The sequence below is a fragment of the Amphiura filiformis genome, chromosome 19 (assembly GCF_039555335.1).
Source record: "Amphiura filiformis chromosome 19, Afil_fr2py, whole genome shotgun sequence".
NCBI lineage: Eukaryota > Metazoa > Echinodermata > Ophiuroidea > Amphilepidida > Amphiuridae > Amphiura > Amphiura filiformis.
The window spans coordinates 37,869,603-37,892,865 of NC_092646.1; the positions used below are offsets into that span (position 1 = coordinate 37,869,603).

The 23,263-nt window shown below is 37.0% G+C and overlaps 1 protein-coding gene across 1 annotated transcript; it reads right to left on the reverse strand.

Annotated features, from left to right (window-relative positions):
* Window positions 1–586: 586 nt before the first annotated feature.
* Window positions 587–22,661, reverse strand: LOC140140558 (uncharacterized). Its single transcript, XM_072162317.1, has 4 exons — window positions 21,706–22,661; window positions 7,646–7,868; window positions 3,679–3,758; window positions 587–1,361 (listed from the first exon to the last, which is right to left on the reverse strand). The coding sequence occupies exons 1-4, from the start codon at window positions 22,425–22,427 to the stop codon at window positions 587–589; spliced, it is 1,800 nt and encodes a 599-aa protein (XP_072018418.1). The 5' UTR covers window positions 22,428–22,661.
* Between the last annotated feature and the right edge of the window lie 602 nt (window positions 22,662–23,263).

A 23,263-nucleotide genomic window follows, 5' to 3' on the forward strand; every position in this document is an offset into this window, starting at 1 on the left:
GAAACGCTTTTCATAAGCATACCCCACTTTTTTTAGCAATCGCTGAAACCTAAATATGCAATTCCAGGCGATTTGTAAAAATAGCGTCAGCATATTTTACTATGAATTTAGGACACCGAAACAAATGCTTGCATTGGTGCCAGACCTATTATAATGATACGATAATTAGGCCCCCAATAATGGCTTTCATTTTAACCGTTATTTTTATTAAACTGAGATTTTTACTTTTTGAGAAATTAATGAATTTATCGAAAAACTTTTCGGAGAACGCTACTTTAACGAACCCATGCCTTAAGAAGTAATCATATCGAAATAAACATCTGCTGACGTCCGCGTATTCTCCATTCGGAACATATTTGTTTCGTATTGTCTGTGCCTGGTTTCCAAATTTGTTATAATATTTTGCAGAATTCTCTTGCCAACAACAATAACATCCCTTTCAACTTCTTCATGATATTTGCAACGGTGTAGATCAAACTGTTAAGTTCGTGCGTTCTGTCTAATAAACATTTACATAAACAAGCCTCCCAAATATTTCAAATTTACTCCGGGTGAACTTGATGATACACCGCTCTAATCTTAAACATTATCGTGTAGAGTTTTTGAAATAGAACGTATCACCTGTTACCCCAAATTTACACAAATAATCATCGATTCCTTCATTAGTGAATTGTCCCTTTTTTGTGTCATGGAGACGGTATCCAAGTTTCAACATTTTGGTGAGCAAATAGTTGTAGATAGAACGCTCATTATCACCGCCAAATGTGTTATAAGTCGAATTACCGCGCACGTCATCAGGCCGGTAGGTTTTGATTCTTAATTCGGTGGAGTCCAATAGAATTCCATCGCAATATCTAGGCCCTTTATGAACATGTTTAAGGAAATAATCGGATACATGTGCCAAAGTTTGCTGGTTCCCCCGTATTCTCCAATCGGAATGATGTTCTCCGTAGTTCGTGACGCCTATTACTCTCTTTTCAATAATAACATCTCCATCCACTTCTTCGCGATATTTTGCAACGGCGTCGATCAAATCTGGTATTTGATAGAAATCTGCTTCCACTCCCAACTGCTCATACTCAGTGAAATTTTTCGGCAAGACTAATCGAGAAGTTCGAAGAAAATTTAACATTTGCCGAAAGACTGTGCCATCCCGATCTATGAAATAGTTTCCGTCCTTGTCTACTGATGACGGTAGTGTGCCACCAAACATGCATCCCAACATGGAATCAGGGTAGCGAGTCAATGTGCTTTTTGTTGTCGTGTAAATGTGACCGCCAACATTAAGAGTTATTATGTCCGCCATAGTCAATTTCCTTTCCACCTTTTTTCCTTGATTGAAGAGACAATGAACTTCTCGACTTTATGCCTGTACTGGATCAAATCGTTTGATTTTGTCACATTCGTTTTCGTCAAACCCCTAGATATAGCAAATACTCGGATACGATTCTCCTGTTTTCCATGAATATTGCAGTATTATATACATTGAGAGAATAATATCATGCAATAATACAATGTACAGATATTAGATAAAAGAGTATGACCACTATTTCCGTCCTATATGGATAGCGAGTTCAAGTTCCAAGTTGACAAACGTATAGATATATGTTAACCTTATGGTGACTTTTGTGAATAAACAACGCAGTGCTGTCGATCGTTTTAGCTCAATTCATATAGTACCGTAAAGATTCGCCTAATGACGCTATGGGCTTACTTGCAGACGTAAGTGGAATTTTAGGCACAACCTAAGAGTGCCCTCCCGTAAAATTCCCACCAGCAAATAAGGGCACGGAACCTAAAATCGTGTTGTGATTTCAGAGCAGGACAGGGAGCACTCTATTTGGACATGAAATTGACCTCAAGGCAAAGGAGCCCAAGTTCACCATTAGGCGAACCTTTACGGTATTAGGCTCCCGGTGCATCAGTGTTTGGCGATGCGAGTGTAAGCCCCAGCAATTACTATAATTGTATTCGCTTAAAATGAAATAATGGAGCTACAATCTCAGAAAAAAATGTGTTCGAACACTCCTAATTCGCAAGTTCTCCTTATGACACTGCTCGTTCTATATGATTCATTTGAATCTAAGAATTATAATATTTAGTATTGCCTGAACTAAAAGTTCTTTCTACATATCCGCCTTCCCTTTCCCACCAATCAATATTGGGAAAATATTGTACATTCCAACATTGGGCGGGGGTAGAACATGCAGAAGGGGCCGAGAAAAGTGGCACATTTCCAGTTAGGCTTTTGATGTTGTCGAACAAATGTTTCTGAGATTGTAGCTTTAAAATCCCCTTTGACACGGAACTGCTTATATTGAGATATTACGATTGCTTATTGTTAACTATACCAACGCCAGTTGAAATAATTGAACATCAATCACATTAGAATGATTTTTGAATTGATTTAACTGACATTCGTACAGAATTAAAGTTAGAAATTAGAGAGTTAAAACTTTCAATTCTCAATAATTTACTGCATGGGCAGCTGTAATTATTGACATCTTGGTGTACGCGATTGGATTTTCCTTTTCGAAAGAGGAGAAATAGAAACAAGAGCGTAGAATGGAAGTCACAAAGCTCACTTGGATTGTTTAAGTAATTCGTATCAGGGTGTCTTTTTTTGAGTTATGAACAGGTAAAACGAGGTCAAAATCAAGGGTATTTCTTGGCTTTCTGGTTGAAAATCGCCTGTAAAAACTGTCGCCTGTAAAATGTAAGGAATGAACAAATGATCAACTTAGGGTCTTTCGGAGCTCTAATTTGGGAAACTTTAGGGCGTCTCTTGAAGCTGCAAAATCCAAAACGGGCCTCCGGGGAACATAACCGTATGGTCATTTGTTTTAAGTGTCCCCCACCCCTCGCCGATATACCAAGCAAACACAAAACGCTTTGGACATCATTCGCAAAAGGTTTGAAAAGGTTGCCAGAAAACATTTAAATGTCGGGTTATATAAATGACATACCGTAAAACCCCGTCTACAAGGATATACCTAAGAAACGCCCTCAATAAAATTGGTTGCTTTTTGTATTTGGAGTTTGAGCAAATATAATACTGGCACTGGGTGGCTATGCATTCCATCTAAGTATGTTGTAACACCAATCAATTGTATTGACATAATAACGACTGTTTCGTATATCAGGATCGTATAGCTCAATTGATAGAGCGTCAGACTTTGGAACTGAAGAGAGCATGGTCCAGGCACCGGTTCCGTGTTTTCATTCTCGTTTAATTTTAACTTTTTGACTTGTTCTTTTTATCTTTCTTCAAATCTACCTTTCTACTTTTAATTTTAGGTGTTTTTTGTTTGTTTTTTTAAATTTTATTTTTAGGGTTTTTTATAGTTTTTTTAGTAATTTTGTGGTTTTATAGAAACTAGTAAAAGCATTTATTCTAAATAATAGCGAAACCCACGGTTAGACAGATGTGTTGTAACTACTTGTCTGTCCTCGTCTTTGCAATAAAAACCTATGTTGCACCTTTGTGCCATCCCAATTCTTGAGGAATGGTAGGTAGGGTGCATTTTTGGCTTAAGCACGATTTTGTTTCTACTTATGTGTATAAGTGTGTCGTCAAAAAGACCGGCCACCACCGTGGCCGCGTCTCTTTTTAGACTAGCTTTCTTGCGGCCAGAACGGTCGACAATGGCAACTGCGTTCTCATCGTGGGGGTTGTACCTTCCCCTACGACTAGCCCGCTGTTGCCATAATGACGCATTCCGACCGCAAGAAGCCCGCACAAGAACACTTTCATCGTGCTGGAAAATACATGAAGCAAATCTAATCTAAGCATTTTAATGTTGTATACAAGAACCTGTTCCAACTTACTGCAGGGGTGTTCAATTTAGTTAATACTCTTGGTCCTTTTTACGAACTTAATATATGCATCTTCTACCCCTCGCCAGAATGAAAGACTTGTGATGAAATCAAAATAAATATTGTTCTGTTGCCACAATTGCAGTTTTTCAATAAAAAAAATAGATGAGGAATAATAATTATTCCATATTTGAATCTATTGTCCCATCAAGAATAGAGTGTCTTCAAAAACTTCAATCAATTCATCTGACAAAGGAAACTATTCTGGTCATTCAATTTTGTTTCGCTTGCACCTGTTATATCACAGGCGTTGGTAGAGAAGGCACACTTCTCTTGTCTTCACCGAAGTAGTGATGTAAACACTAACATGATTAATTACCATAGCTAGCAATGGACATACACTATTTTTTGTTCCACTTGAACCCACCCATACTCATAGGCTATTCGCTGTCGATGTGACGTAATTAATCGGATTAACTATCATAGCAATTGATGAATACAATTTCGAATATATAGCCCTGCACTTCATCGTTCACGTGGCACCTATGCATTGAACCATACTGTATAAGTGGTAATTTTCGCGTACAGTTATTTCCGCGATTTGGAATGAGAGACACATTTTCGCGGATGTTATTTTCGCGATTGCCCAGTCCTTCCTTATACTATTAATACATTATTGCATATATTCGCGAGGTGTTATTTTCGCGGTTGGAGCTCTAATCGCGAAATTCGCGAAAATAAAACCCTCGCGAAAATTACCACTTATACAGTAGTTGTCAAAGAAATGCTAATCACTCGCCATGTAAGATTAGTATTTATGAAAAGAGTGGTATTCAATCTATGTTTGGTGACATACGCGGGTGATTAGTGCAATCTGCTTGATGGTAGTTATTGCGATTATTACGTCACTTCGACAGCGAATTGTAGTATAGACGAATCCAACAAGCCAAGTGATGGTCAGAATTTATTCGGCCATTATACGCTGGTGAAGTTACGTAATTAATCGGATTAATTACCATAGCAATAGGTAAAAACAATTTTGAACATATCGCGCTGCGCTACAAGCAGGTTACACTCATCACCTGTACTGTGTATGTCTGCAATCATAGATTGAATACAATACTGGTCTTTTCAAAGATACTAATCTTACAGGTGCAGCATGATATGGTTCAATGAAGAGGTACCGCCTGAACGTATCAGTGTAACGCGGTATATTCAAAAATTGTTTTCACCTATTGCTATGGTAGTTATCCGATTATTACGTAACTTCGCCAGCGTATTGGAATAAAACAGGAGGATGTGAGTTCATAAGGGCAATTGCTCGCGGGCAACTCAACCCAAACCTCCACGTGGTGTCGGATGGATAACGCTAACTTGGGCTCTGGGGAACAGGCTTGGATGCGAGGAAGTCAAGCTAGCGTAGGATCATGCAAAGTAATTTGACCACGTTTTAGCCCTTCCTCGGCTGACTCAGCCTGGTGTGGCTCTGAAGAGACACCGTTTGGTTTTTACCACACAGACAGAGGAACAATATGGATATTAGTGTACGAGCAGATACAGCAGGAGATATCAACGAGCTAGGCTTGAAGAGGATAGATATAAATAAGATGCAGCGAAGCAGAAAACTACGTATTGTGACTGAATGGAGTTATACAGGTGCAACTTGACAAAGGAGTGTGTACTGGCGCAAATAACCCCAGTAGTTGAAAGCGCCATACAAATCAACCAAAAACAAAAAACAAAAACAAAATCATAAGGGCAATGTCGGGGATTATAGGTCACAATCGATGTGGAGAGATGAGAGGTCCGACCAACAGCCATAGCGAATGAGCTCGAATGGTTCATGTTCAACTAATTCCAGCGGACGGTCTGTGGCTAGTAAGGAATCGTCTTTGACCACATGCGCAGATCTGTCTCGTCAGGAAGATATTTAATATCCCAAATTTATAATAGGCCTATGCCTACCAGTTCCATCGTATAACCGATCTGCTAGAGAATATTTGTTACCATGTTTAATAAATTCGTATTTATCGTATAATAAAATGTAGCCAAATGTATATTATGTGTCACACGGTTTTCTGCTGAACCACTAGCAGGCTATGTTACCACATCTATGACAATGACAAAGGTGAATTTTGATGATTTTTACGATCGTCCGGATGAGCAAATCACTGAATGGGTCTTTAGTTCCTCCTCTCCTTATCCTGCCAATATTATATGAATCAAAGAAAAATAAAGAAAAATAAAATTAAACAAGAAAAAAAAAGACAAAGAAAAGAAACAATAAAAGAAAAACAATAGAATAAATTAAACTAAATATGAAAAAAAAATGATCACGAAAGGAGTCATTAGAAAATGCAAGAAAATATAAATGAAAAGTTTGAACAATATTTTGTTTATAAAAGTTTGTGTGACCGTGATGAGGCTCGAACTCACCATCTTCCGATCTAAAGAACCAAAGTCTTATGCCTTGCCAAGTGAGCTATGCTCGTGAGATGCGAAATAAAGATAAAATAATACATTGTATACCTGCTTGTGTGGGTAAATGATTTGCTCAAATTCCATAATGATATAATATTGTGGAGGGCGCTAGCGTGAATTATGCTATCATCACAGTCGCCACTATTCCTTGTAGACGGGTTTCTACGGTATAACGGGTATAAAAAATTTTCATAACATTCAAAAACATTTGTTGATAACCCTCTGCAAATATTCTAACATAATGTTATTTAAAGCCATATTATAACATTTGCTGAGGAGGACGCCCTCACTGATTTTTTTAAATTCACTTTTTTATACGATTATATTGTACTTTATTAAACCAATATACCCTGCAAAATTCAAGACTCTAGGTGCTGTAGTTTTGTCAAAATCCGAGATTTTGAATAAAGCGCCGGAACCGGCGTCTTATTATTACGATGGAATTATTAGTCGAACGCATACACGATGTTCGTAACACACAGTACACACGGCGTGCGGAACGGTGATCTACACAACAAAGGGTCGTACCATAACATGACCGAAGGAGTGGTACGTATTGGCGACATACGCGCTGGTAGTAAATTCCAATTTACTTTGCTTTGCCGTAGTTGTTCGGCTCGAAAATAAAAGGGGATATATCTGACAGTAAAACTAACATTTCATGTCAAAGAATTGCTAATCTATTTTGTATGATAATGTTATAATATTGCTTTAAGTGTTGACAAAATATTTGGCAAAAACTGTTTGTAAAAAATATTTTACAATAATATTTTTTTTAATATTGTGTGTTTTCATACAAAACGTTTTAAAACGTTTTCTTAACCTTTTTATAACCCGACATTTCATGTTATTAAAACGTTTCCATCTAAACCAAAACCCAAAATATAACCTGTTTAGAACGTTTGAAAAACATTTTTGTGTTAGCTGGGTACTGCTCTAATATTAAACTTAATCGTGTAGAGTTTTTGAAATAGAACGTATCACCTGTCACCCCATATTGACGTACAGCATCATCGATTCCTTCATCAGTGGAATGTCCCTTTTTTGCATCATGGAGACAATATCCAAGTTGCAACAATTTGATGAGCAGAAAGTTGTAGATAAATTATAACGCTCATTCGCACCACCAAATTTGCGATGAATCCCATTACCGTGGAATTCCAAATAAGATGCCGAAAATAATATCTCGTAATTAAACGTAGGTTTTGATTCGTAATTCAGTGAAGTCAGGCCCTTCTTTGAAGGATTATAATGGGATAATGCCAAAGTTTTCTGGCGTCCGCATATTCTCCAATCGGAAATGTAATTCAGACGGGATTTCAGAGTGTTGTATTCCCTGTTGTATTACTCTCTTTTCAATAACAACGACATCCTCATTCGCTTCCTCATGATATTTTGCGACAGCATTGATCAAATCTGGTATTTGATCAAAGTCTGCTTCCGCACCCAACAGCTCATACTCAGTGAAATTATTCGGCAAGACTAACCGAGAAGTTCGGAGAAAATTTAACACGTGCCGAAAGACTGTACCATCCCGGTCTATGAAGTAGTTGCCTTGTTTGTCTATACTGCTGCACCAAACATGCATCCCAAATTCCCAACATTGAATCAGGGTAGCGAGTAAAGTGCTTTTTGTTGTTGTGTAAATGTAACCGCCAATATTAAGTGTTATTATGTCCGCCATAGTATAGTTAGTTACATTCAATCTCCCCTATTTTCCATATATGGCAACATGGCAACCGTAAGACAAAATGTTATGTTAGAAATTACATGTACATTTAAGAATGTCTTTTGCCTGCTTGGTCATGTTTGGTACTGGATCCAATCCAATTCAGCCCTTAATTATAATATGTTTTCTTTAACATATTCAAAGCATGCTCGGATCAGCTTCCTTTGCTTCCAGCAATTTTGCAATAATACAGAACACAGCATCATCATCATCAGTCGGCTGCGGAGCGCAGGCGACTACAAGCTTTCTCCAACTGTTGCGATCTTGGGCAAGCGAAACAATTTTGTTTGGCTGCAGCATCCCTTCAGTATCTACCAGGTGGTGCTGTACGTACTGTAAGTACAGTGTCCGCGGTTTCCTCTTCCCATGTGGTGGAATATAAAGGGCATATTCTTTCACAGGCTCGTCATCTTCAAGACGCAGAATATGGCCGAGAAATTTGAGTTGATGAATCTTGACTCTGGCAATCAGTGGAGTGGTGTTGGTCATATTGTAGATAGTTTCATTTGGGATGACTCTGTAGCAAGATGTTGCAAAGGCATTGATCTTGTTTCCCATGTCCTTGGTGATTACCCATGACTCGCACCCGTACAGGCCCACCTCTGCCAAACTAAATTTTCCTTTAAAAAATCATATTGGGGAAATGGGGCTGGAGAATTTATGTATGGCGTAGGGAGGAGTGAATGCAGAATTATGCAGATCAATGTAGACAATTCAACAATATAATCGGTACGGTATATCGATGTATGCCGTCATTCGCAACACATGACTTCATACCTTTGCAATAACATAACAAATAACCGGGAAAATAACGAGCCAAGTTGTGATATATGGCTTGTGACATATGTACCACCCTATATAAGGTACCTAACACTGTAACGGGTCACATTATTATCATGGTAATTATTATTCTGGGTGAATTGAAGTGTTCCCCAAAACTCCTCAAAACATATGTGTTAGTTCGTAGGCTGTTCTTTAGGCCTCGTGACTGATCACTACCGGCGGTTTTAGGTGTGTTAATCACGATGTATAACACTAAAATACTTGCAAATACTTTGTCCTTATACGCCGGTGATATGCAACTTGAAATACAAGTGCCTCCGATTCACTCGTATATTATACGTCCACCAAAACCCGTTATTATTTTCTAACATATAATCTCCTGCAATCTTGGAAATAAGTCTTGGAACGCTTAGATGTACATAACAGAAAACTGTCACCCCCTTTCCCCCGTGCAATGTTGAGAACTGCCAATGTTTTAAGCGGTTTCCCAATGTCCCCAACATTGATTGATGGGAAGGGTAGATCATTGTTGTCATGTTTGTTCCCAAGAACAATATACGTCATTTCCATGATCATAAGAAATTCTGCACGGAACTACGGCAGAGTGTGCCAAGCGTTCCTAGTACTTTGTCTAAGATTGTAGATATGACTTCTATAAAGTCTATCTATCAAAACGATCATTTCTACCAGATTATAAATACTTCGATAATTTCTATAAGATATATATAATTTCGATCATTTCTATCACAACTATCATTTCTATCATTCAGATATTATTACTTCTATCAAAACCATATTTATCTGATATATAGTTAGGTGAAAAAGTTCAATGTGGTGACCACTCTCTGGCTAGTAAGGTTTGACGATTGATTCGACTTCTATGGACCATTTAGAAAAAAAATAGCCTCCATGTCCCTTGCGAAAATCCCGGCGTTTTTCGCTAGAGGCCAAAATCCAAAATGGCCGCCGCCACCATTTTGAAAATTTACGTTTTGAACCAGAGCACCTATAATCATGCACAAAGACACTTTTTCGGATATGTCGAGTACAAGGATTCCGATTCTGACATTAGTTTGACATTACGGCATCATTTTCACCCAGAAATCCAAGATGGTGGCCAGCACCATCTTGAAAAATTTAGTTTTGAACCAGAGGACCTAAAATCGTGTACAACGACACTTTTTTGGATAAGTCGACCACAAGGATTTCAAATTTGACATTACTTTGACATTACGGCCTCATTTTTACCTAGAAATCCAAGATGGTGGCCGCCGGCGCCATCTTGAAAAAAATAAGTTTTGAACCAGAGTACCTAAAATCGTGTACAAAGACACTTTTTCCGGTAAGTCGACCACAAGAAATCCGAATCTGACATTAATTTGACGTTATAACATAATTTTTGCCCAGAAATCCAAGATGGCCCCCATTTGGTAGAACGTAAATGTGATTTTTGAACTAGAGCAGAAGCATAAGTGTGTCATTTCCGCCTTATCTGGGGTTCGTGTCCCTTATATGGGGGTTAAACTGCCTTATCTTGGGTTTACGTCCCTTATCTAGGGATAAGGCGCCTTATCGGTGGTTTAGACGACCTTATCCTGGGTTTACGTTCCTTACCTGTGGCTAAGATGCATTAACCTTAGCATATCGCAGTCTTAACCCAGATAAGGCACCTAAACCCCAGATAATGCGCCGTAACCCCAGATAAGGGACGTAGACCCCCGATAAAGCAGTCCAAACCCCAAATAAGGCGCCTTAACCCTAAATGAGGAACATAAATAGGATAAAGTATCTAAACCCCACATAAGGTGCCTTATCTCTAGATAAGGGTCGTTAACCCCAGATAAGGGTCGTAAACCTCAGATAAGGCATCTAAACCCAAGATAAGGCGCCTTAACCCCAGATAAGAGGCGTAAACTCAGATACGGCAGTCTAAACCCCAGATAAGGCGCCGTGACCCCAGATAAGGGACGTACACCTCAGATAAAGGAGTCCCAACCCCAAATAAGGCGCCTTAACCCTAAATAAGGAACATAAACCTAAGATAAGACAAGTAAACCCCAGATGGGGCCTTATCTGGGGTTTAGACTGCCATATCTGAGTTTACGTCTCTTATCTGGGGTTAAGGCGCCTTATCTTGGGCTTAGATGCCTTATCTGAGGTTTACGACCCTTATCTGGGGTTAACGACCCTTATCTAGAGTTAATGCACCTTATGTGGGGTTTAGATGCCTTATCTGGGGTTTATGTTCCTTATTTAGGGTTAAGGCGCCTTATTTGGGGTTTGGACTGCTTTATCGGGGGTCTACGTTCCTTATCTGGGGTTACGGCGCATTATCTGGGGCTTAGATGCCTTATCTGGGTTTAGACTGCGATATGCTAAGGTTAATGCATCTTAGCCACAGGTAAGGAGCGTAAACCCAGGATAAGGCCGTCTAAACCACAGATAAGGCGCCTTATCCCTAGATAAGGGACGTAAACCCAAGATAAGGCAGTTTAACCCCCATATAAGGGACATGAACTCCAGATAAGGCGGAAATGACACACTTATGCTTCTGCTCTCATTCAAAAATCACATTTACGCTCTACCAAATGGGGGCCATCTTGGATTTCTGGGCAAAAGTTATGTTATAACGTCAAATTAATGTCAGATTCGGATTTCTTGAGGTCGATTTACCGGAAAAAGTGTCTTTGTACTCTGGTTCAAAACTTATTTTTTTCAAGATGGCGCCGGCGGCCACCATCTTGGATTTCTGGGTAAAAATGAGGCCGTAATGTCAAAGTAATGTCAAATTTGAAATCCTTGTAGTCTACTTATCCAAAAAGTGTCGTTGTACACGATTTTAGGTCCTCTTGTTCAAAACTAAATTTTTTAAGATGGTGCAGGCAACCATCTTGGATTTCTGGGTGAAAATGATGCCGTAATGTCAAACTAATGTCAAAATCGGAATCCTGGTACTCGACATATACGAAAAAGTGTCTTTGTGCATGATTATAGGTACTCAGGTTCAAAACTTAAATTTTCAAAATGGTGGCGGCGGCCATTTTGGATTTTGGCCTCTAGCGAAAAACGCCGGGATTTTCGCGAGGGACATGGAGGTTATTTTAATTTTAAATGGTCCATAGAAGTCGAATCAATCGTCAAAACTTACTAGCCAGAGAGTGGTCACCACATTGAACTTTTTCACCTAACTAATATCAACTAGATATCAACTTATATAAATTTTATCAAAGCTATTTCTATCAGATATTATATCACTTACATCAAAACTATAATTCTAACAGATCAGATATATACCAATTCTAACTTTTCTATTAGCCCTGTAGAACTACTGAGCTATGTTTGCTAACACGGAATACGAAGGAGGAGCTAATTTTCAGTTATATAAACGTCTTTATACCAAAATATTTAAATATTTGGTAACAATGTATATAGTTATGTGTCTTCTCTATCAAGTGATACACAACTAAGTATAAACAATAAAACATTCCCCACGTAATGACGCTATGACGTCATAATATGAGCGAGCCCATGCAAATTTGGGAATTTCTGGCTTTGTACACAAGTATAGGCAAAATTGATTTTCGGCGAAATGAATTGAGTTTTATAGCTCTTGAGTTAATAGCTCTTGGAATGATTTACAATTAAGAGCAAAATGAAAATCACGGACTTTACTGTAGAAACCTATGGTGGGCTTCACCCCATGGTCATTTTTCAAATTGATTGCTGGTCCTTCCACTCCCAGCTAAGATGCGCTGGGGTAAAACAATAAGCGCAAAGGATGTAGACTCGATCCTCCAGTCCTCGAATACTTACGCACGGCCGCTCGAATAAGGTAACGTGAAGGATTGTGGGTAAAAAAGGCGCCGCCATTAGAGGCCAGAAGGATTCAGGCTACAAAGGATGCATCTACGATTAGCTTACGTGTTTACGTCACTTCTATTAAAATATCATTTGTATGAAAACAATCATGAACATTTTGATATATTTTTGATACTTTGGAAAAAAAAGTCAATCCTGCGTCTTTTCACAAAATATTACCATTGTCTTCACATGCAAATGTTTTAAGTCCGGTAGCAACTTCTAAACTTTTTTAACTTTCTTTAACTTTTTTTAAAGTATTAAAATGTTACATGGGGTATTTTTCTCTAAAAATGAGGAGAATGGGAGGATAGCCCGTTACAGAAATCAGAAACTTTGTTTTTCTCAGAATCACCATGGTAATTGATCCCGCAGGCCCTTCGCCTAATATCATACACCTTTGTTCTAAAGTTTATTTCAAACCAAACACACTTGACCTAATAAAGCTCAGGAAGTAAAGAGACTTTATCACTTTATACAGAGGGTTTTGGTACACTCTTAGAAAAACGGTTGCTAAAAGGGTTCTTTTCTTGTCCCGTATATGAAACCCTTTATGGTTTTCAAAGGAACCACTAAAGGTTCCTAAGGCACTCTGGGGAACCTCTGTAGGTTCTCGGTTCTCTATATAACCTATAAGGGTTCCCCAAAGGGTTCCTAGATTTCCTGGAACTTTTTTTGAAGATTCGAGAGCTAGGGTTCAATATACGGGCCAAAAAAGGTTCTAATTGGCACCCCCTCTAAGAGGGTAGCTCTATCCTCTGCAATAGGCCCGGCCTAGGTCGGTCACTACGTCGATATTGCAAAAAAACTTAAAAATGTGTTTTTCCGATCTTCTTATGTTGAAAATTTTCTTCCGAAACAGAAAGGAACCCAGAGCCCTCGCATCTGTTCGCTACTGTATAAGACATCAAACAAACGAGCAAAAACAATCCATCGTATGAGGAACTGTTTTTGCTGATCAGCCTATGATAGAGATGGTTCTTGCTTACTAACTTATTTACTTACTAAGTAACCTTTTGGTCTGAAACGGACATATCTTGCAATGCCACAAAGGTATGACCCCCAAGTGGTGTCAAATGAAAGAGAAAAAAGTAAAGAATATAATGAAAATATTTTCCCACCCGGGGCTGTCACTCATCATAAGACCCGGGTCAATATTCATATTGATTATTTTCATATCTCAAAATGCCAAGAAGGTATGACCCCCAGTGGGGTCAAATGAAAGAGATATATAATAACAAATAATTTCCTTGCCGCGGTGACACTCCTCATAAGCCCTGGGTCAATATTCATATTTTGTGTACTCTTCATATCTCAAAATGTCAAGAAGGTATGATCCCTGAGTAGTGTCAAATGAAAGAGAACAAAGTAAAGAATATAAAAATAATAATTCCCTTACATTTTAAAACATGTACACTTTTAGCGATCAAATGCCTTTTGTTCCATTGAAATCCTATTTAGGGTTAAGAAAATACTGCCCAAGTAAAGTGAAATTCGTGCACGCGAAATTTGACGAAATTGAAAATTTTTGTATATATGCGTTGAATTTCGTATGTATTTTATTGTTTTCGAGAGGCGATTTTAAACATGTTTGCAGAATTAAGTTATTAACCAACTGTTTTCTGCCCATTCATTTTCGCCAGCCCATTCGCGGGCTGGTATATATTTCTGGGATCGGGTCTGTTTGCTCAAGAGATTAACTTTTATTGGTATTGGAATGACTTATTTTTTTTTATTTTTGCGGTGGAATTTTTAAAATTATTGTAATTCGATTTGTCAGGAAAAGTAAGTATGTTTTGCCGTTTCAACGAATGAAAACGAGTGAGTATTACCAAAGTTATGTTTGAATTAATGTGACTTTAAAAGTTTTAGGTATAGGCCTAAAATGTAACAATAATAGTTAATATACAGCATCATATGGTCAGCAGAAGAAAATTACATCACCTATGATCCGAGGTCCTTGACCACTGAGCAGCGTGATATCATGTTGATAACAGATCTAAGAATCAAAATCTTCATCATATGGACCATATTGATGTCAAAGTAATTATCTATCCTATCCTGTGTCGTTTTATGGATAAAAATGACTCAAAATGCTATTGATGAAATAGTTGCTATCATAAACATCAGTTTTGTCTTTTCAACGGGAAAATCCGATGCAAAATAAAGTTTTTAGGGCCTAGCTATAATATGGGCATAATTTATGCATGTGGGCATAATTTATGCATGTAGGCCTATAGTATTGAACAATGTACCCATTTGACATGCACTTATAGATAAATAAATTGTCTTACTTTATTAATTTAATAACTTCTATGTTATAAATAAAATGACACATAACGTAAGTGAAGCTACTTTCTATCTTTTTTATTTGATTCATAAACTTACAGTCAAAACACACAAGAGTGAAGATTGCAGTGAGTAATCAGTCCTTTATAAATGTGCTTGCCACCATCTATCATATAGTAAACTATACATTGCGAATTAATATCAAATTATTTTAAAATAAAATGTACATGTAAGGTGAGTTTATATTATGTTATATGGCGAATTAAAGGAGTATTTCGTGATCCTAGCATCCTCTTTTTATGACATTTTTCAGTAGATATCCACAAAAAAGCTTATTCTAAAAATTTCAGTTGATTTCGATTTTGCCTTTCGAGTTATGCATGATTATGTGTAGACAATGTGTTGTAATTTCGTTCTGGTATACCAGAACGAAATTCAAATTTCACGATTCCTTTGCTAAACGAATTAATCTGCAAGAAATATTTTGTACATAAACATTATGTAGCCAGAGGTTTCCAGTGATATAAAAATCTCAACTTTTTTTTGAGAAAAGTTGGGGATGATGCTGTGGATCACGAAATGCCTTTTTAAGTTGGTCTGAACCTGAATTATGGAAACTTCCGGGCCTCATAACTTCTAAATTGTTGGTCTAAAGTATATAAATGTATACATATTTAGAATGGCAAAGACTTGATAAGTTCAGCTGTGAGGTCAAATTTGGGCCAAAATGGCACTTTTGGCCCAAAATCCCAAAAATAACGGTTTTTGGCCCACTTCTTTTTTGTGCACCATAACAAAAAAAATTCTTGGGCCAAATTTTTGTTTTTATTAATTTTTAAAAACTAGATCAAAATATCTAGGACCCGTTTTTTCATTTTTTTGAATTTCGACTAACTTTGAGATATTTGCCCCAAAAATGGTCAAAAAATGTTGATTTTTCAAAAAAATCATAAAAAAGCCCGATTTTGGCACAAATTTCAAATATTTTTGGTGAAATTGGTCAAAATTCAAAAAAATGAAAAAACGTGTCCTAGATATTTTGATCTAGTTTTTAAAAATTAATAAAAATTAAAAACCGTTATTTTGGGGATTTTGGGCCAAAAGTGCCATTTTGGCCCAAATTTGACCTCACAGATGAACTTATCCAGTCTTTGTCATTCTAAATATGTATACTTTTATATACTTTAGACAAACAATTTAGAAGTTATGAGGCCCGAAAGTTTCCATAATTCCAGGGTTCAGACCAACCTTAACTAAAACCTGCAGTCAGTGCAGTGTAGTATTTGTGACGTGGTATATCGAAAGCAGACACTTTTGGGCAGGATCGTAAATGGGGAAATAGCTAAAAATCTACCTGGGGTGATTTTTTCACGATTTGGGTTTATGATGTTATTAATGTTTAAAATATTGTCTGATCGTTTCAGACCGGAATAAAACTGGCATCTTGTATTTTTGAGACATTTCTTCTTCTTCTTCTTGTCGAATACTGCCCAATCCTCCTTAGGGAAGCTGACGAGCAGGGATGAGTGTGCATGCGAAGATTTATTTAGTCCTTAATTCCCAAATCCTTAGTCTGGAAATGGGTGTGTAGTGCTTGCTTGAATTGGTCAAGGTAATTCCTACTCTCAACATTGTCAATATTATTTTTAAAGGCAGCTTATCTATTATTAATATTAAAGGCCCATTCAGTGATTTGCTCATCCGGACGATCGTAAAAATCATCAAAATGTTGGTACCGTACCTTTGTTATTACATAGATGTGCTAAGTCTGCAAATGGTTCAGCCGAAAGCCGTGTAGGCCTATTTAAGACAAAATAAGACATTTTACACGAATCTGTATTTTTAGCACATTTGCAACGCAAATGATGCTATAGGCATGGTCTAGATTTCTCTATGTTTTTTCTTTCTCTTGCTACATCGTTTGAGCAATGGAGCTGGTAATTTGAGGGGGCGATCTTTGCATGATCGTTCATGATTGTTACTTATTTAGCTAGAAAAATTCGGACCGGAATTTCATGGAATAGTCTCCTATGCAGACTGTTTGTGGTGCTTTTCATATATTACAAACACTGTACAAACTCCTTGATCTGGCGATTTTGTAAAAGAGATGTTGAACTTTACTGCTTCAGTGCGGCTACAATGTTTGCTTTTCAGTGTTGCTTTGCCTTACATTCGGCAAGTCAATAGATAAAGCACCAATTGGGCTCATGCTGTATATATAGGCCCCTACTTCTGTGCGCGAGCCATGAGCAATTAGTGTCTCAAATTCTCCAAATTAGTGCACATTCAGAACGATTGTAGCAAAACTTAGTTTATATCATTGGCACTGACACATTTAATGCTAGTCCAGACTTTGTGTCTTTGTAACATATTAACACGTTTCTAGTTTTTCAATTAACACATTTAATGCTACAACATTTAATCGTTGATTGGTCTTAAACAGATCCTGTACACTGTAAATATAAACTTAGAAATGTGAGGAAAAGTGATTGACTATAGCATGTAAGAAATTAATGTCCAGACTTGATGTATGTTAACATATTAACACCTACTTGTTAGGTCATTGTTAAGGTGGTGTTAAAGGCAAGGTTTAGGGAAATCATGAATTCCAACATTTTTGCAAATATCTCCAAAACCTTATACAATCTCAAGTCAGTTTGTACTTATGTAGGGATATGTTGGCCATGTTATGAAGGTAATAAAACCGTTGCCATGATAACCAAGCAGTCGCTATTGGCTTCTGACCAATCACATTGAAAGTTTTTTGCTGTTTTTTCGAGTCGCAAATCACTTCATCTGTCGCAATAAAAGTATACTCACATGTTGAGTCATGTTCCTGCGCACCTCCACTGATTTGCCCGTAAAAGAAATGGGGGTCAAAGTGAAATTTTTGTTTTTTGGCCACAGATTCCACATTACTTACAAACTTTTTACAGGAAAATCAGCAGGGAGGTCATTCGTGATGTTCTTGAACGATTTGACACCATTTCCATTTTATTTGGACATGTGCAATTTCAACCATATGAGAGCAGTATTCAGGTCTGAAATTTCTCGGTCCCTGGAGAGCAATAATCAGAGGAGGTAGGGTGCTGAAAACACTGCCGAAAAACTTTTAAAATAATTATCTTCTTCTTTGCCAAAGATGAAAACGATCCATAGATCTTTAATTTGCATTTTAAACCACCTTAAGTTGTAAATTTCTCAGTATCAATAAAATTACTGAGCAAACATAGATAATGGAATTATCTGTGGAGCAAATTAATACGCTTGATTCCAATCAGTTAATTTCAATCATTTACAATCTGATTATATTATCTTCTGTGCCAAAGATGAAAACGATCCATAGATCTTTAATTTGCATTTAAAACCACCTTAAGTTGTTGTACATTTCTCGGTATCAATAAAATGACTAAGCAAACACAGATGTGGAGCAAATTAATACCCTTAATTCCAATCAGATTTACAATGTGATTAAAAAAACTAAACTCATGTATAAAGGGTTGTAACTACAGATCTATAATACACTGTAAATGAAAATATCTACATGTTTCAATTTAAAAAAACTGCTCACAGCAAACCCAAGAATAAAACCACCCATATTTAGCGGCACACTAAGTACACAGGTTCACTTCCCACATACCTAGTTAAGTTTATGCATATTTTTAACATAATGTGACATAAAAATGAACAAATATGCTACAATTTTTATTGAACCTTACCTCTGGCAAAACTACATTTTTCCAGATTATTGTGCAACATATTATATATTTATTTGTATGGCGCAGTTGTATACAGGTTACTGTATATTGGTTACTATATATTGATTATAGATGGTACATTTAACTCTACAACTTCAAAAATACGCACTCACACAACAAAAGTCCTAACATTCCCAGCAACCAACTCCACACAACTCAACCCTATAAAATACCTTCAACTATAAACTACAAACCAGCAAACATGAAACAATCCAATTATACCAAATCTACATTGCCTGCCCAATGCAACCAGCCAAAAACCTGTCAACAGCACCAAATACACTAACAAATATCTACAATCAATAAGAGAGATACACCACTAACCACTACATCTCAAATTAACTTGTCAGTATACCTACTTTGCAATTTCACTGGTGCTTATTTGAATTCTGCGATGTCTTGAAGTAATTTGGCAACTCAATTTTAGTATAATATTGTATTTCTAATGTATTTTATAGTGTTTTTTAAATGTGTTTATAATTATGTACTGTGTAATTTTAGTTCTTTTATTTGGTGTGTGTATAAGGGACCCCATCTAGTGGGCCTGTATGCCTGTTCGGGGTTGCCCTTTTGCAGCACACACCACAATTTGATATTTTTATGTGCAATGAAGGTAATAAACTAAACTACGCTCTTTATCACAGCCCTGCCAGCAAACTAATAAAAATTAACAACTGCACTTACAAACAACATAACAAATAAAACCTGCACACAACCACCAACACAATGAATTTCAATTCCTGACCATAACCCATAACAAATGTGCTACAGCACCATTGGTGCTCTTGTTAGATACTGACAGTATCTAAAATTAGCTACATGTATTTGAAAAGTGCGGGGCTTGAACTTCGTCAGTACTGCTGTTTTCTTCGGGTTTTTTTGCCAAATTTGGCATTTCAAAAATACCAAATGATAATTTGAATGACTTAGGCCTATCCTTCTCTTTTAAGCAATTTATAAACAATTTTAATTTTTTTACTCTTGCGCTGGGATCACTGAATGGGTCTTTAAGAAATGCGGCGTATCATGTCAAAAACAGACATCTTTTGACAGCTTATAAATTTGGAGGCTTTCACATAAAGAGCTATTTTGCTCCACAACGCCGTTTTCCCCAATAAAATCGGACATTCCTAAGCGAAGATATTGAGTTCGTAAGTTATGGTATTAAAAATTGGAAATTGAGATATCGTGGGTAAAAAGCTGAAAAGACAAAAAAAAAAAAAAAACAGAACAGAACAATTTAGAGAACAATAATGAATTAATAATAATGAACAATAATGAATTAAAAAGTTGACATGAGATTAGGAGTTAATGTTTTCTGCAGTTTCAGTGTACATGTTCTCACCGTTGATGGTTTGGTGGACTGTCATGTAACATGGATGTAGTAAGCCGTGATCCTAAAAATGCCTTTCACATTGACCAAAACTAATTACAAGACCTCTTCTACATTGAGGCTGGCTTTCCCTTTTAAAGGGAATTTTTATTTATCCAATGTTCTGAGAGTGCACAACTTGGACCTTTGGGGACTTTTGGTGTGTTCTTTAATAAACTTTTCTAAAATGAATGGCAATTAAATAGTTTCTGTTGAAATTAGTGGTAACTTCATTAAACCCTGAATTTTACTAGCCTAATAAGACAATCTACATAAACACGGTTTATAATTGTTCTATTAATCTATATAATAACTTTGATTTACTATTTACAATTCTTGGCAATGTTTAGCACCAACACAATGAAACAGCTATACCAAAATTAATTATGGATCGGAACAATGTGAAATTTTGTGTTTAAAGAGGAACCATGACATTTTAAATGAAGAAAAGTTTTACCAGTGAAATTTCCGTATCCTGCCATGCACATATTTTGTTCTATTTCTAACATTTCCTATGTTAGGAAACTTTAAAGACAGAACGGAAACCATCTCTGCAATTGTACATACAATTGGGTACAGAACGAAAGTCATAAATTCGTAGCAAACATTCAGTTAGAAATTGGAATTAAGGCATATGCATACAATGAATTGCAGAATCAAATATATCCTGATCAGGAAATGCTTTACCAGATTAATTTCATAGCTCAGTTGGTCAGAGCGTAGGTCCGGATTCACAGAGCTCACGGGTTCATATCCTGGTCAATGTTAAGCAGTCATGTTAGCTCAATCGGTAAGGGGTTAATTATAGGTTAATTAATGCGTATCATTTGTTGGGAGTGAAATTGTACAAAATAATGGATCCGTACTGAGATGTTGATGCATTAGACGCATCAACATGAATTTAAATGTATCTCCATCAACTATTTCAAAAACATCTTTATCGATTCCGACATCAGTGAATTGTCCTTTTTTGTATCACATAGCCTGTATCCAAGTTCCCACAATTTGATCATCAGATAATGGTAGATACGAAGCTGGGATCGAGTCTCATTACCATCACCGAAGGTTTGCTGAACCGCATTACCAATATCGTTCATATAAAATTCACCTCTGTAGGTTGTAACTCTTAATTCCGGGCTCAATTCACTAGAGTTAAATTTAATTCCCACACTATCAGCATCAAACTCGTCATTAATCTGCCCTTCAGGTCTTCCTTCAATCAGTTTGTTCATTAAAGAATCGTATAGAAATACTAATATTTGTTGGTGTCCGCATATTCTCCAATCGGAAAATCGGCTTCCGGGTCAGGCTCTTCCAGTACTCTCTTTTCAATAACAACAAGATCCCCATCTATGAAAGAATTTTCATTATAAGTTTCTACTAGTGTTATTCTCCAGTCGAAAAATATTTGTGGCGTATAGTCAGGTTCTCAAATTTGTTATAATCTGTTGCACAATTCTCTTTTCAATAATAATAACATTCTTCGCGATATTTTGCAAAGCCGCGTCGATCAAACTGTCAAGTTCTTGCGTTTATGTATTAAGCCTCAAAAATATTTTAAATATACTCCGGACGAACTTGATGATGCACCGCTTAATATTAAACATTATCGTGTAGAGTTTTTGAAATAGAACGTATCACCTGTTACCCCATATTGACGCACAGCATCATCGATTCCTTCTTCAGTGATATGTCCCTCTTTTGTATCATGGAGACAATATCCAAGATGCAACAATTTGGTCAGCAAATAGTGGTAAATATTTTGCCCATAACGAAATATTCTCTGAATCGAATTATCTGTCAATTCATACGGGAATTGTTGAAAACTGCTGAACTGGTAGGTTTTGATTCTTAATTCACTAGAGTCAAATATAATTTCTCCGTCGCCTATAGGCGTATCTTTAAGGAAATAATTGGATAGATGTCCCAAAGTTTGCTGGCGTCCTCGTATTCTCCAATCAAAATGCTGTGAATTGTGTGGCAGGAATCGTAGGCCTATTACTCTCTTTTCAATAACAACAACATCCCCATCCGCTTCCTCGCTATATTTTGCGAGAGCATCGATCAAATCTGGTATTTGATAGAAGTCAGCTTCCGCACCCAACAGCTCGTACTCGGTGAAATTCATCGGCAAGACTAACCGAGAAGTTCGAAGAAAATTTAACACGTGCCGAAACACCGTACCATCCCGATCTATGAAGTAGTTACCTTGTTTGTCTACTGCTGACGGTAGTTTGCCACTAAACATGCATCCCAACATGGAATCAGGGTAGCGAGTCAATGTGCTTTTTGTTGTCGTGTAAATGTGACCACCAACATTGAGAGTTATTATGTCCGCCATAGTCACTGTAGTCAATCCATTTACTTTTTCCTATACCACTGAATAGATAAAGAGTGTTAGAAATTAAGGACTTCTAGGTTTTATACCTGATACTGCATCAAATCCGTTTTAGTTCTCCGTTTTCGTCATACTCCAGGTTCATACCGTATACCCGGATATAGCTCTCCTTCTTTTCAACTTGAAGAATATTGCAGTAATATAAAGATCGACGTATTGATTAAATAATATACAATATACAATGTGCTGATGTCAGGAAAAGTGTATGATCACTATTTCCGTCCTATATAGCGAGTTCAAGTTCCACGTTGACATGTAGGCCTAATAGATATGTTAACCTTCATGACTTCTGTGAATAAATACACGCAGTCGATTCAACACGCTGAGTTGATAAAATATTAGGCTCCCGGTGCATCAGTGTTTGGCGATACGAGTTTGAGTCCCAGCAATTTATAATTTTATTGGCGTAAAATAAAATAATTGAGCTACAATCTCTGAAAATGTGTTTAAACACTCCTAATTTGCATGATCTACAATATTGCATGAACTAAAAGTTCTTTCCGTATCCCATTTCTATTTTCCCACCAGTATTAATAAGTTAATTAACGTGTATCGCTTGTTGGGATTGAAATTGTACAAAATAATGCACGCGTACAGATGTTGATGCGTATAATAAAGGGGTAGTGCTTTAGACGCATCAACATCTGAAGTACATATAGACGAATCCAAATCCACGCATTCCTACACCTGACTAGCAGCCTTTAGTTGGGTACCCGTCGGCTACAATGTACCCAAAATGTGAAATGATTCGGCCTTGGCGGAAATTTTAAACTGCATTC